The sequence below is a fragment of the Protomyctophum parallelum genome (genome assembly GCF_964188405.1).
Source record: "Protomyctophum parallelum genome assembly, chromosome: 13".
Lineage (NCBI taxonomy): Eukaryota > Metazoa > Chordata > Actinopteri > Myctophiformes > Myctophidae > Protomyctophum > Protomyctophum parallelum.
In genome coordinates this window covers 33,700,352-33,716,103 of record NC_139708.1, presented here as the reverse complement: position 1 = coordinate 33,716,103, position 15,752 = coordinate 33,700,352, and the positions used below count along the sequence as shown (strand labels likewise).

General features: G+C 45.2%; 1 protein-coding gene across 1 annotated transcript in view; it reads right to left on the bottom strand.

The window, feature by feature from the left end:
- The window catches only part of LOC310869865 (E3 ubiquitin-protein ligase SMURF2), a 62,388-nt gene that overhangs the window by 27,828 nt on the left and 18,808 nt on the right, over window positions 1–15,752 (bottom strand). The window contains exons 2-7 of the mRNA XM_083780827.1: window positions 10,760–10,798; window positions 8,160–8,268; window positions 4,838–4,971; window positions 1,864–1,929; window positions 945–1,029; window positions 611–694 (exon numbers count right to left, since the gene is read on the bottom strand). Coding sequence (XP_083636953.1) covers window positions 611–694; window positions 945–1,029; window positions 1,864–1,929; window positions 4,838–4,971; window positions 8,160–8,268; window positions 10,760–10,798 — 517 coding nt within the window. The remainder of the gene's footprint in view (window positions 1–610; window positions 695–944; window positions 1,030–1,863; window positions 1,930–4,837; window positions 4,972–8,159; window positions 8,269–10,759; window positions 10,799–15,752) is intronic.

The window sequence follows — 15,752 nt, the reverse complement described above, 5'->3', positions numbered from 1 at the left end:
ATGACCTAGGCTGACAAATATAAACACAACACATTTGACTATGATTATATACAAGCTGTGTGATAGCATTAAGCTGTGTGATACTGATAGGTACATTAAACCTCCTTGTTCAGACTATAGTAGGTACACAGACACACCAGTTCCAAAACAGCCACTTGTCTGCTGACCTCATGAACAACAGCTGGTGTATTTGCACTTGACGCACGCACTGACACACAGCTGTGTGATGTGCTGGAATAAGACTACCGGTAATAGGAAGACAGCTGATAAGGACAGTAGGGAAAGCAGAGAGAGGGGAAGAGGAAGAGAGAGAGGGGAAGAGAAAGTCTGTGGCCAAACTCTCCTCTCTGCCCCCTTCTCATCGCTGTCGCCTCTCTTATCAGCCCTGTGACTCCAGTCCGGAGAGAAAAAAGGAAACTCATGGGTTTTTTTGGCATCTAATTTGGTGCAATGCCACTCCCACGCTGATTGGACAGAGCATTATGACATAACCTGGAAGTTCATGCAGGCTTCATGATAGTTTAGGTAACGATTATCCAACATGGTGCCAAAGTCAGTCTCAGCTTCACAACACTGGCTGTAGTCCTCTCCCACTGCGTGGCACACTCACCTGGTAGGCCTCTCCCATTGTGTGGTGCGTGTGATGTGGTTCAAGTACTGGATTCGTCCGGTTGCCGTCCTCCTCTCTTCCCACCTAGGCAGCAGAAAACAGGCACAAAAGCATGGGCGCACAGAGAGAGAGAGAGAGAGCAGTGAGACATGGTTTTAACACCGCTGCAGAACAGAACCTCCGTTGACGGAGTACGGCCTGATCACATTGAACATACAGTACCTGTATATTCCAGAATGTATTTAGCCTATCTCTGTGCTAGGAGGGCAGTGCACATTGTTGTGTGTGTGTGTGTGTGGGTGGGTGGGTGGGTGGGGGGGGTTATCCAACTCACCCATCTGGCAGATCGTTGTCAAACAGCCGACTGCAATCAACCACTGGTCCGCCTGTGCCAATCCGATCCCTGGACTGCAGACTCACTAGATCCACACATGGTGGACAGATGCAGGTGCACGCACGCGCACGCACACGCACACGCACACACACGCACACACACACACACACACACACACACACACACACACACATTACTAGACACAACACTCACAGGGCACAGATCATATGGGGCAGGAGTGCAGGACAGTGCAGAGCAATAAAGCTTTATGAACGGTTCGGAACGGGGGCCTAGAAGCTGTCAGTGGGGTGCCTTGTGGGGGCTAATCTCCTCCTGAGGAGCATGTCTGCTATATCTGAATTTGACTCTTCCTGAAGTCATTGCATTTTACTTTACAACTGTAATACACTATGGCCATAATGTAAAACAATGCTATAATGCTGGCCAACTGTTGATGGGTTATGTGTGGTGTTATGTAGCCAGGGAACATTTGTAGAAACATTTTTTGTAGCAACTTAGCTTGCAAATTGCAATACAAAAACACTGGCTGTTTAGCAGCTGAAGCCCCATTTAAAAAACGGCAGAAAAAGCCAATCTTCAAGGTCCCAACGTGTTGCATTGGAATGCGTTCCGAGTGCTATTTTTGGCAAAAAATAGCAGGTATACAAGCACTTTTTTACAGGATTTTCTTTGGTATTACATTTTTAATGAAATTACAACTTTTGCATGTAATGACATGCCCAAAACAGGGATGTTAGTATTAATGTGGCTAGTTTAAGCCCAATTTATTCTTTGTTGTACCATAGTGCTGCATGCCAAAATAAATGTAAGGCTTAAGCACAGTATAGCATTTTGGGATAATTCGTCAATGAGTGAGAACATAGTAATTAATCCAATTCAACGATCCCCCTGTACTCACCCACTATCTGGCCTCGCACTGTGTCACTGTCATTTGGGCTCAGCTTGTTCAAGTCCAGTCTCTGGTCTGTCGAAGGAAGAAAGGGGGGAGAGAGAGAGATGAAGAGGAGAGAGAGAGAGAGAGAGAGAGAGATGAAGAGGAGAGAGGTGAGCGTCGAGAACAACGAAGAAAAGGAAGAGAGGGAGAGAGAGAACGAGAATGTCAAATCAATAGATGAAAGGGCAGAGAGAGATAGAGACACACAGAGAAAGCTGGATCGATCAGTGTCTGAGATAGACACATGTAAACCAGCACGTGCTGGGAAGGGTTTTTCTTTTTCTTCCCCTTATGGACAAGTCCCATCGCTCTGTATCATTTACATCAGCCAGTTGATTCCCCTCCCTCTCTCTCTCTCTCTCTAGACCACGACTGGACCTGTATATATGATGTACCAGAACAGATGTTCTGGTTCTGCGAGGAGGCAGCCACAGGGCCGTAAAAGTTAAAAAAGAACAGTAAAAGAAAGCTCGTTGAGCCATCGGTACAGAGGGAGCAGTGGTCAGAGGTCAGACATGTGACAAATGTCAGCACAAAGCCAGCACTATTCCACTCAGTCTGTCTGAGCACGTATGTGGACCGCTCTGCCAAAACTCTGGAAAGTCTTTGTCTTCTCAACCGAGTCTGGGAATGAGACCGTTAAGAAAGAAAGAGAGAGAACTGTGGAGGAGGATTGGGACAGATGGGAGTGGGGGGTGCAAAAAATGTGAGGAATACCAAGTTGCCTGCAGACATGAGAAATGCCACTATCTGTTCTGTGCTCTGTTGTCTGGGTGTCGTGCAGATCCGCTCAGGATGTCAGTCTAGACTAAACAGGCAGAGGGGGAAAAAAAGACACGACACTGGAAACCGCTTTGTGACGATGAGCCTGGCCCGGGGTCAGTAGCCCGCAGAGGAAACGCAAAACACACACAGATGGACAGAAAGCATAACAATACACAAGCTTATAAGAGCATACCTGCACATACGTATATCTACGTATAACATGCAGTGGCTGTGAATGGCAGACAGAAACAGCTCACAAAGATGCAAAGGAATGACAAAACCATAGAGAGAGCGAGACCACAATACAAGACTGATCTGTGCTTACACTCAAATAGCCATACAATTATGCATGTCTGGGTGAAATGGCCGGTTGTCTAGATCGACAGACGGAGATAGGCATGCAGAGCTTAGTCACTGCAGAGTGTGTGTGTGTGTGTGTGTGTGTGTGCTGCCAGTCTATGCAGAAGGACAGGGGGGGTAAGGAAATGCAGCAGCAAACCGCTCACAGCTGTGGAGTGCGGTTCAGGTTTCCTGTGCCACTCCAGGAAAACAACAGTGTCAGCGGCTTCTAGGAAAGGATTCTCTTCCTTTTGGCTCGACTGTGAGGCCGCAGGTACAAGTCACTACTACAGGCCACTCTCTCTGACATTTTTATCACATTAGCGTCTTTTAAACCATTTTGACCTGAGATCAGATTCTAAAAATGTCGTAGAAAAAGAAATAAAAAATAGCAGACCTACAAGCTCGCTATTTTTCAATAGCTAAAGCATAAGATAATGCTAACACCAAAAGGGGTTCCCGCCCAAAAAGGGTTAATGGCAATCGCAGGGTGACAGTGACAGAGAACAGGCTTCCACGCCAACTGCTCTATGGTCAATTACACCATGGCCAGCGATCCGCAGGAGGGCAAAAGCGGAGATATAAGGACCAGCTCAAAATATCACTGAAGAGGTGTGGAATACAGCACACCCAGCTGGAAAGCTCTGCCTCACCTTATGGAGGCAGCTCTGCCATACTGGACTTCAGCGTTTTGAAGAAGAGAGGAGTACGGCAAGGGAAAATAAACGACAGGGGAGGAAGATGATCACTGCAGCCAAGGCCACAACTAACACTGACTTCATATGCCCTCACTGCAATAAACAATGTGGCGCTCGGATTGGACTTCACAGTCATCTCACCAGTAGAAGAAGTAGAAGTCATCATCGGATACGATGGACTACCATAAGCAAGTAAGCAAGTGTGTGTGTGTGTGTGTGTGAATCGCCTCGCACCCTGGTCTGCACTCCGTCAAGCCTAGTGAGGGACACACCCTCTGTCACTTAGCCCTGACAGCGAAGCTGCGTTATTAGCATCTGGCTTGTCTCATTGGGCCAAGTAGGACTTTCCTCACACTAAAAGCCTAGCAGCTGGGAGAAGAAGGGGATTGAAGATAAAGGCTTAAAGATTATTGTTGATAACTACTGTATATGGCCTCCATTCTGCATTTGTACTGCAGCCAATCCAAGCGGTAATTCAAATCTTTCACCCAAGTAACACACGGACCGTTCTCTGACATTCTCGACATCTGAAAAACTAGAAATACAGCATCGCTGTCGTATGCCTGCCAACAGTTGCAGTTCCATGTCTGCATCCATGTCAGTCAAGACTCATAGTTAAATGTCGTGAAGACTTTGATGGAATTTAATATATATTTAATATGTTTTGTGAGGTCACAGTGCCTTTGACATTTGACCACCTAATTCTAATCAGTTCATCCTTGAGTCCAAGTGAACGTTTGTGCCAAATGCCATGCAATTTCCTCAAGGCGATTCTGAGCTATCAACTTAACAAGTATGTAAACATAATGCTTCTGGCCACCAGCTGTCCGCCAGCAGAGCCTGGGATAAAAAAGTTAAAGCTTAAATGTCTTCCAAATAAGTCAACCTGGGGCTGGAGGCTGGAGCAGTGTAACAGTGTCAGTGTAACAGAGGTTTTATCGAGCCTATGGGATGCAAAATTCACATTAACACAAACTTCATACACTGGAAAATACTAAATTAAAACCAGAGTGTACAGAAATGGACCTGGTTCCATTTGTACACACTTTGGACTTAAATGAACACGGAGGATTTTACTGTGCACACTGCACACACACTACCAGAAAGACAGATAGGTCAATCATGTGTCTCCTTACAGCCTGTGTCTTTGAGGCGGTTGATGGCGTTGGACAGGAGGCGGACACAGCCCAGGAAGCCTGCCCCTTGCTTTTTGTGGATCTTCTTGTGGTTCCACACGCTGATGGTGATGGAGTCGGATTTACCGATATACCTGAGGGGCGAGAGAGAGAGCAACAGAGGATGGAGAGTGGACACTATCAATACAGTGTTATTATTAACATCATCTCTGGTGACAACAATGAAGATGAGAATGAGTGACAAACCAAAAAATCTGAAAGAAAAATGTGTCCAATTTCTCTTTCAGAGAAATGTTTCTCTCCTGTCCGGTAAATTAAAACTAACAAATCAAAGTCAACTATCTAAACATGCATTATTCCTAGGATGGCATAACGAGAAGATATCGACTATGAAATGTGAAGAAAAAAAACCCAAAGACCTTGAAAAGCCTGAGCAAGCCAGTCCTCATTTTGGGACAGAAAGTCAAGAAACATGTACCATTTACACACAGTATGTTTGTGGCTTTGTTGTTCTGTGGCTTTGGTAACGTAACATTCCCATCTGAAATCTTCATTAGTGTAATTGCAGCATTGGATAAACTGTGGGAACGTTTTGTCACTCAAAGTTAACAGACAGAAATGCAATGGGCACAATGTGACCGCACTCAGCACAGTAGGGGAATTACTGGCGCCACTTGTAGCGTAGATGAGGAGACTGACCAATGGGCTCAATCAATAACCTTAGTTTGGATGAAAATGGGAACATCCAGGCAGACATTTCTCTTTTTGCTGTGTGTGTGTGGAGAGAGCTTAATTAAGTTACTCTCGTAATGAGAGTTAACTGCAACAATAAGATTATATTGTGTGTGTGCAAACATTGTCACTGGATGAAGGATTTGGTGGGGAGACGTCTAGATGAGACTGACAGACAGGAGACGAACGCTAACGACCAAGCCATTGCATTATAACTGGCCTGACTCGGCCTGTCTCCTACAGTAAGTTGTCTTTCCCCTCCTCTCTCATGCTCATTTCTCTCCCTTTCCTTTCTTCCATGAAGAAGCGCGTCATGGTCGGGTGGGTACCCCTCCTTCGGTGTAAAACTAATCACCCATAGAGCACGCGGAACACATCCCAGCTGTAATTATCACGCTGTAATCGACAGGGATGTGAAACAATGGGGTGTGAGTAAGGCGTCTGGACATTTTGAGTCAATGCCAAATGCCTGTCTGGGAGGTGGTGGTGGGGGAGCTATGAGCTGGACAGACGTGAGGAGAAGCGTTGCAATCAAACCCAGGTGATCTGGAATGCTCTCTCTGTGCAATGTAATTCATTAGTCTGTCCGAGATTTCTCTAATGACACACAAAGGCAATAATCACACACATGCCGAGCAGCGGGGAATGTGTGCGGAAAAAATAAAGGGCGGGGGTGGCGGGGGCTTGGGGTGCAAGGCAGCAGATTACAATCACTTGCCTGGGCTTTTGAAATGAAGCCTGTTGTATTTGTAGATCATATTTGTGTTAAGAGACACCATTGATGCCATCATTCACATATTTCCTTTCAGGGCCACAGTGTGCAGCATGTGGTCAAAATAACAAAACAAAAAGAAAACACTGTGAAGGCCGAATGGTTTTGTTTCAGTGAAGGGTGTCCCTATTTTCATATGTCAGTACACAGTACACACGGATGAGCATCTATCATTTTCAAAACATTTCTAAGATTTTCAAAAGAATAACATTTTGTAAAAAAAATACCCATCTACAAGCACGCATTTCCCATTGAGATGCATTCTGAGCTTAAAGCTTTTTTTGTTGCAATTTGACGTACGATTAAGTATATAGGACTTAAACGGTTAAAGCCGAGCCCTGCAGTGCTTGCCTCACATATTTGGAGCAGGCAGCGTCAGGAGGAAAGGGCCAGGCAGGTTGCCAGCTAGACTTTGTCTGCTATCCTTGGCATGTCTGCCACTTCCTGCAACAATGCTGACAGGTCAGAGTTCACAAGCTAGTCTGCTGGCTTGAACAGACCGCTGACATCAAGTGGCTGGACCGCACTCTGATGTTTCGATGGTGTACTTGCAAACACAAACACACACACAGACAGACAAATACTGGCACTCCCCACCCTCACATGACATGAGCACACACAACAACAACTGGAAACAAGGAGTCACTGCCAGCATGCCTTTTAAATGCAGTTAGTTGGCTGTATTGTTAACACCAGGTGTTGCAGTCAATATTTTAATAAGAGTGCACCAGCCAGCCAGCTAGAGCTGCTCTCAGTCAATTAAGACTTCTCTCCTCTCCAACACGCCACCTGAGAGTCCTTCCTCTGGCCAGAGAGTGCGCGCGCGCACACCCGCACGCACGCACACACAAACTGTGATGTTTAACTCATCACTGGCACAGAAAACACTGCAGTTTCCACATAAACTCCAGTCCGCTCAGCTCACTGGCTCTCGGGAGAGATTGGAGAGGAGAACTCCACACGGCCACAGGTCCATGTTCTCCTATCCATCAATCTGAGGTCACTCCACACTGTGCCTCTGAGGGGCAGTGGATGTATGGAAGTGTGTGTGTGTTTCTCTCCTGTCAAACGTGAAATGAACAGCTAATTAAACAGCCATGCAGGGAGAGGGGGGTCCCGTAACCTGAGCAACCAAACAAACGGAGACATGTGCTTCCTCTTTCTGTTGGCTGGGCGTGACGGCTGGATAAACACCGAGCAAATACTGGAAACTTTCACTCTCGCTTTTCAACTGGTGCACTCACTTTCACTGCTATTTTCCAGGTCACTTTCACAGGACAAGCAGTCTGTGGGAAGGGCAACAAGACATTCACGTGTTTCTGTCTGTGGGGGAAAATACTATCATGCTAACCTTACTTACTTGTCCTTTGATATGTTGCATGGGGGGGGCATGCAACATGCATAAAGTGCTGCTCAAAGGACTTTCGTTTTTAGCCTATTGCTATGTCTATAGAATTATGTAATTATTGGGTCACTAAGTAAGTGAGCGGACAGCCGGTGTAAACAAGGGTTCCTTTTGGCCACGGCTGCAAACATTTTTCTGTGTGCTCTCTTAGCTAAGTCAAATAAAGTAAAGCACATCATAAAGAGCTCAAAATAGCCAAGGCGGTTGTACTGATAGATGAGTGGATGCAGGCTGCAACGCTGAGCTCAAGTCTTTGGTTAGGCGGAAGGTATTCTTGTAAAAAAAAGAAAAAAGGAGGACAAATGTGCTCATTCCGCCTTCAGAGCAGATGTTGGAGAGTGAGGCGGCGAGGGAGGTACAGGTCAGGATGTTGTGGCAGGTGTGTGTGTGTGTGTGTGTGTGTGTGTGCTTACAGGTCGTAGTGTTGGTTCCACTTGGGGTCGAGTGTGTTCCTCACAGTATCTGTAGAGTGGCATTGTCCTGAGCCGTCCACCACCACCTTAGCGAAGGGATCGGGGAGACCTGCGGGGAAAGAAATCACAAAACATAAACAACACATCACCACACCACGCGAGAGGGGGGAGAGCAACACTCCAATTCAGACAATGAGGCACGTCAATCTCTCATTACAAAAAAAGACTTCTCTGGCTCTCAATGAGATGCAGGGCTTTGTAAAAGACATGAACGCTGATGAATGGCTATACGGCTATACAGGCAATGAATGAATGAATGGCAACATGTGATAGCAGTGTGAACCTGAGCTGCTGCGAAACAGGTGGAGACGAGCTGCACTGTCTCTGATGCCTGGCTGCCTTTAAACACAAAATGTTCTTTTCAGTACCATGGCCCGGTACTTAGGTGTCAGTTTCCAGCCTCTAAAAGCAACGTTTACATTTCAAAATTAATTCAGCATCTTGTTGCCAGTGGCCACACGTAGCCGACCGGATTATTGTTTTAACCACTTAAACCCTTTATACTTGGTTGACCGGGGTCCCCCGGGGCTGTGTGCTACTGTAGGTCTACTAGTATTTCACTTCACACACCAAATCTCTTTGACAAAAGTAGCTGATGTACAAGCTTACAATGCTTCACAATGTGGGCTTGTAGATCTGCCATTGTATGCCAAATGTTCACCGCAGAATAGGGACGCTAGGGTTCCAGTGGTTAAATAACCAAAGAGTGCTTTTGTACATTGAGTTCGGCATGGCCCCAAGCAGGCCCCCACTACGATGGAAATGCTGCCTGCTGACAGGCAGGACCTGCTGGGCGACATTCACCTGGTTGCAAGTGCTGCAGGTCTGGTGGACACTTACTGGCATCAACAGAAACCATGCATGCGCTCACACACAGAGACGCTACGTTTTGTGTGCGCACAAAACAAACGCCACAACTCAGGCGGCTGCTTCGATATATCTCCTGCACCCACTCCCTGCCCGAGTATTTGCTCAGCTCAGCTCCTGGACGCTGGAATGGGAGGAATGGGCACCACAGACACCACCTGAGTGAGTGGGGGGACCTTTAAACACTCACCATGACAGCCACTCCAAAACACCCCCCCCCCCCCCCCCCCCCCACTGGGCATCTAACCCCACCCGAGTCTCCCAGGTTAAACACGAACTGGCTGGCTCAGGCTAAACGACAGTGGAAAAGTCTTCTAATTGGCTACACATTGAAGACATATGGACTGTGTGCCAGGCCATGCTGCTGTGTCTCGCTAGCATGCTGTGTTAAACCGTTACTATATACAGTATAGTATTATATCAATATTAAATGTGCAGAGAATTCTTTGTGATATTCAACTATATTGATATTCAAGTCACATTGATAACAGGGTAAGATCTGTTGTGTTCATGACTCCCCAATGTAGCATATATATATATATATATATATAAATATATACACACACACACACACACACACACACACACACACACACACACACACACACACACACACACACACACACATATATATACACACACACACTAGGCCTACTATGTGCTGCTATACACAAGCACAAGCTGAGACCAGACTATATATATGTGTGCGCACACACACATATACCTGTATAGTTCTGTAGTTCTTGTATGACAAATAGCGAAAGTAGCTGTTCTCTAACAAGTTCACAATGTGTTGCATTGCAAGTACACTCATCTTTGGCATGGAATGTGTTTTAACCTTTTAAGGACCACAATTTGTTTAATTGTGTACAAATAGAACCAACACTCTGAGAGTGTATTATTAATAATACTATAGATCAAATTGGACTCTTACAGGTCCAATTGGTTCCAAAGAACAAGCCAATAGTGATAGTTACTTGGTGACTTCGACAGATGAAAGCAACATTCTCATCCAGCGAGTTTTGTTCGCTACTGTGGCTTAATAAGGAGATTCCAGTGTGTTGGTGAAGGCTAGAGGCAGCTGGCAGCACGAGGGGGGGTGGGGTGGTATATATATATACATTTTTTAGTACTTTTATTTTGGTACTGTAAGTATATTTTTGATGCCAATAATTGAGCAGTTGAGACAAAGAACCAAGTCCATAATTTATACTGACCCATTCGTCCTGACCCTATCTCTCTCCCCATTTCCTGTCAGCCTACTGTCCCTCCATAAAAAATATAAAATAAAGGCTAAAGCCACATATACAAAAAACTATTAATCTGGTGTCAGTGACTGCAGATGTCAGGCTGGAGCTTGTAATGAGGCGTGACCGACACAAGATGCAGATTTCCATAGTATTATGGACTTAAGACTGTTATTTGTCTCAACTGCTCAATTGTGTCCTTGTACTCGAGGGAAAGCTTGAATACAGGCCTATTAACGGAGCATATTTATATATAGTGCTATTGATTAATTGCTACGTTTACTAAAGTAAAAGATACGTACTACTTCCACCATTTTCCGTAACTAACCACATTTCTAATTATTCTTTATTATTTCACACTGCATGCTTCAAAGACACTGGCATGGGCCACCATAAAGAAACTATTGAAAATTGCAAGATACTTACGAAAGAAGTCTTTCTTCACCAGGTTTTTGGCACAGAGAACTGAAAGAAGAGAAGAGAAGGGTGGGTGTTACTAAAATTGTGCAGACCCCACTCATACTTGTGTCGAAAGTCGCTGAAAGGGGGTTGTTTGGTTCAGGACCGATGTGGGGCGACTACAGTTCGGGCACCACCACAAACACAGACTAACAACACATCAGATATGGATTGCACCATCCATCTCTCACCGTAGATTGCATTGCATTCACATTGCATGGCATTACATCACATAAACAACAGCGGAGGTAGGCAGCTAGTTGTTGGTCGAGAACGAAGGCTTACAGCCTACAGGCCTAACAGCCTTGAGTTGATTTCATATGGTCTTTCTTTAGGCAAGTTTAATGCCTCGTGGGCACGACGACGACGACGCACCTCTTACAATTGTATTGCATTGTCAATTCAAGTTCAACTGCTCATTGCAACTTTTCACTTGTTTTTTATACAGAGAACTGAAACGTTTCCCTGCGGTCACGGTTTCAGGAGGAAAGGAGTTGATCCGACAGATCCCCCTCTGGGGGCCACAGAGGCGGTTGCTGGGGCAATGAGGCAGAGACAATCTACCGTTCATTTTCAATGGAAGCCAGCAACATGAAGATAAGATACGTCCAACATGTGTAGACTCTGCTACAAAAGCTACGACAGCTACAAAGTTACAAATAGTTGAGCTGGCTTCAACTTCAGATACAAAGTGACAGCTATGCTGTGTAGCTTTGTATCTAACTTTTGTATCTGCCAGAGTGAACAGTCAACACACCATCCTCCACCACTGCTTGCCTTGCCTGCTGCATGCCTGTTCCTCTGTCAGTCATTCTGTCTGTGTGGATGGACAGAGGTCTGCTCAAATATATTTAGTTGTATGCAGGTGTCAAAACAGGTGCAACATGCTTGAAGATGTGCCATGATTGTTGGTGTGTGAGCACGCAACAAGTGTAAATCAGACTTTAATCACTCTCATTGAAACGTTTAATTGTTTGTCTGGTTTTTTTGTTTCATTTTTCAGCAAAAGAACCCTAGTAGTCTTAGCGAAAACATAAATAATTGCCTATAGCAATTTATCAAAACACTGGGCTTTGGGTTCAGTTTCCCACTGCCAAAGGCCATTTACTATAAACAGCTATTGACAAAAGGTTAAATTAACCCTGGTTCCCTACTGGTATAGATGTAAACCCTGTAAAAACAGTCTACAAGAAATGCAGAATAGTCTAGTCTAAATGTGCTTCTAAATGAGAGAAATCCCATGCAATTTTCTTCTGTGGAAAATACAATTCCAGTAGGTCTGGCTTAAAGCAGGATTATTTTAGTTCAGGATCTAATTAAGCCACAAACCGCTGCCCATATAATGACTATCAACAGTCTCAATATGGCTGGGGGCCACGCATTCACCGTGGAATAACAGCAGGGGCCAGGGCTGACTTAAGACAACAGCTGCGGTTGGGAAGGCCATCACGGACGGTGCCATGTGAGCCCATTTCACACCTTTCCTGGATGAAATCTGCTTTATGTCTAGCTAGCATGGCCCCGGGGCAAGCTCTGTGTTTTGTGTGTCTTCGCTCTGTGTCGTTATGGAGGCTAGCTTGCCTAATGCCCTCACGTGCAGGTTAAGAGTGCTCAGACTTTGCTTTGCTAACACAAATAGACAAAAGCCCACCCATAGGGAGGCGGTCTGGCGTTCAAACCGCTGAATCTACAGTCACTGCTATTCAGCCAACCATTCAGTTGTATGTATGTATCTATGTACATATGTATGTACTTGTAGACACAGACAAACCACTGTGTTTGCAGTAAAACATTCCCATCCTCTCACAGTTTAGACAATGTTGCCGACGAGTGACGTGACGTAGCGAGAAAGGCACAATTATGTATGGAAAAAGAGAAAATAATATATATGCACACACACATATAGAAACACACAGTGTTTACAGTTAATTTCTCAGACAATGGGTTGAGGGCTTAATGAGAAGAACGCCATGTAAAGAGAGAGACGGGTGTTTGGAATGAAAAAGCAGACGACAAAACTGGATCTAATTCCTCTCGGGGGGGGGGGGGGGGGGGGGGGGGGGGGGGGAGGAGAGCATGCTCGACAGACGCAGAAGAATTTCTTTCCGCAAACATCCCTGGGAATGTGTTACGTTCCAGTGAAACCCACCTCATTACTCAAACATCTGGTATGCATCTCCCTCAGTCGCTCTCTCTTCCTCAATGCGCACGCACACACGCACACACACAGTCTTCTACCCCTCACTTTGTACTCACTCCAGTGATTTTAATTAATTATTAACAGGCAGGGAGAACAGTGTGTGTGTGTGTGTGTGTGTGTGTGTACTGTACTGGCAGTGATGGAGGGTGGAGGGTGTATAAGGAACAGGTGACAGCATTCTTTTTGTGTCTATAGTGCTTGGTACCCTTGGCACTAGTTTATATGGCGCTGGACAGTGACCACTGAATTAATAATAATAAACTTTACTCATAAAGCATGGTTCATACATAATTTAGAATGTAGCTCAAGTTGCTTTACAATATTGAGAACATAAGGGCAATTTAAAGATGTACACAAAGGTTGACAAAGGAGACACAATGTAATATAGCTACGTTGTAATGTTGTAAAGCGCTTTGGAAAAAAGGTGCAATTTAAATGCAAACCATTTAACAGACAATTTAACTTAAATGCTCAGCACCATTAATATCATAAGATGACCAGGGTTGTGGCTCTTTCGGAGCGGGAACTCTGGGGGGTGGGAGGATTAAAATAAAATGTTTTGCATGTTCTCTTCTATTTGATCCATATGGGATTTGAAAATGTTAATATATATATGAGAAATATTAGGAAGTGAAGAGAACACATTCCCCAGTACCACATGTCATCCAGTAAACAGCCTATATAATGACCTGTGACCTACAACTGTGTTCTCTTGAACAATTTCACCCTTACATCCATATTTTGGGCATGTCATTATGGGAAAAATCTTTAAAAAATAAAAAACATTTCTTATTTTCACTATTTTGTAATTTAACGAAGTAGGGCTTAAGTGGTTAAAAGCAGCCTTCAGACTTTCCTATTTTTCTGGTCTTTGGTAAGTTAAGTCCATGTGTGTGCGTGCGTGTATGTGCATGGCATTGTAGGTGAGATTATGGACAGGGTTTATAAATGCTGTATTGTGTGGGTGGGACAGTGTACACGAAACTTTGTATAGCATGTTTGTAGATACTAGTTATTTTGTTGTACCTTAATATGAAGCACCGTGTGTTTACTGTGCGAGAAATAAGCTCAACTTGAATTTGAAGTCTACAGCGTGCCGTGACCCCAGCATGGATATGGTGTAACGGACAATTTAGACAGCAGAAAACAAGAGCTACAGGATGAGGCGAGCGTCTGTCTGTCTGACTGAGGTACAAAGATGACATGGCAAACATAACGGACAGCCAGGCTAAGCCTATATAAGATCCCTGCGGACTGACCGAGGAGCCCCGCAGACCCTCCTGTGAGTCCATGCTGCAAGCCTCAATCCAACACTGCAATTAGGCCTATATAGGTTCCATATGAAAATATACAAGGGGCAGAATTACAGCCCCAAAAACAGAAAGCGGAGAGACCAAACCACCGGAATGGCCCAGACGGCGCAGAGAGACAATGGCTGCTTGGAGGCCACTCGTGATTGGGAGACCACAGAGGCACAGGCGGGAGGAGGGGGGAGTGGAGTGCGAGGGCGTCAATCAGGACGCGATGGGAGCCAACCATCAGAACACAACCCTCATTACACTGTAGTGACAGCACTGTCAGACAACGGTCTGCCGCTTGTCACTGGAGCAAAACACAAACAAGTCATTATGGAAAGTGACAGTGATGCACCGGGAGCTTCATGGCGAATGCTTCAGGTTGCCGATTTCTGATATTAGAGCAGTGGTTTTCAACCTTTTTAATGTCAAGGCCCACTATCCAACTGGCATTTGAGCCACGGACCACCATTCAATTAGATCTAGCCTCTCAGACCCAAGACTATGTTTCCACAATATTTTGTTGTCGGATAGATTTTGTCCACAATTCCATGCTGTATTGATGTTGGTACCATAGGAGAGATAACAGGCACACGATCAAAATAACAATTCTTGTGATACAGGCGCATACCACATATAAGCTCTGGCCTGACAGCGCGTCGCGTGTTCGAGTCCAATCTTGGTGGTTCATTCAGTCATACATTGGGAGGTGAAGCGGCAAACAGTCAACGCCAGCGTCCTCACTTCCCACATTCTCGCACCAATGGTGGCAACCACCTTTGTATTTAGTGTTTTCTTCCTGGAGGCTGAAACCTTGACAGTCAAATGTGCCAATGAAAGAAAACTGTGATATAGTGACATCACAATATCATCCCCTCTCCTAACCCCTCCCCCTTTATTATACAACAAAAGATCTATAAGGGACGGGTCCATTTGTTTATCAACTCTCCATCATTTAGCTGTGGACCACATGGAACACCCTCAAGGACCACTGGTGGTCCCCGGACCACTGGTTGAAAACCACTGGATTAGAGGGAGCTCATTTTGGAAAATATTCCTGAACTGACCTACCATAAAAACTTTGTTGGACCCAACATTGCCAGCTGCCGTCAAATTATTTCCACGCAGAAAAACAATATCATCCACCAGAAATAAGGTACTCAAGATGACCGAGCAGACCAGATGTCAGCAGCGCCATCGGACGCCAGGAAGGCGACTTGGTGGTCGGAAAAGGATGCGAGCCAGTCCCAGCAGGCGTCTCGTTGTGATGGACAGACATACAGATGCACGCACACACACAAACATACACACACAAACACGGCCTGAAAGGAACTTGCCAGTCAACACAGAGTCTCACACACAACTGAGCAACGACTTTATTTCACAGCTTGTAGACATTGCGGATGTTCTTTCGCTCTTTCACATCATAACCTCCAATCATCATCAATTTTATTTTGCCTAGAGA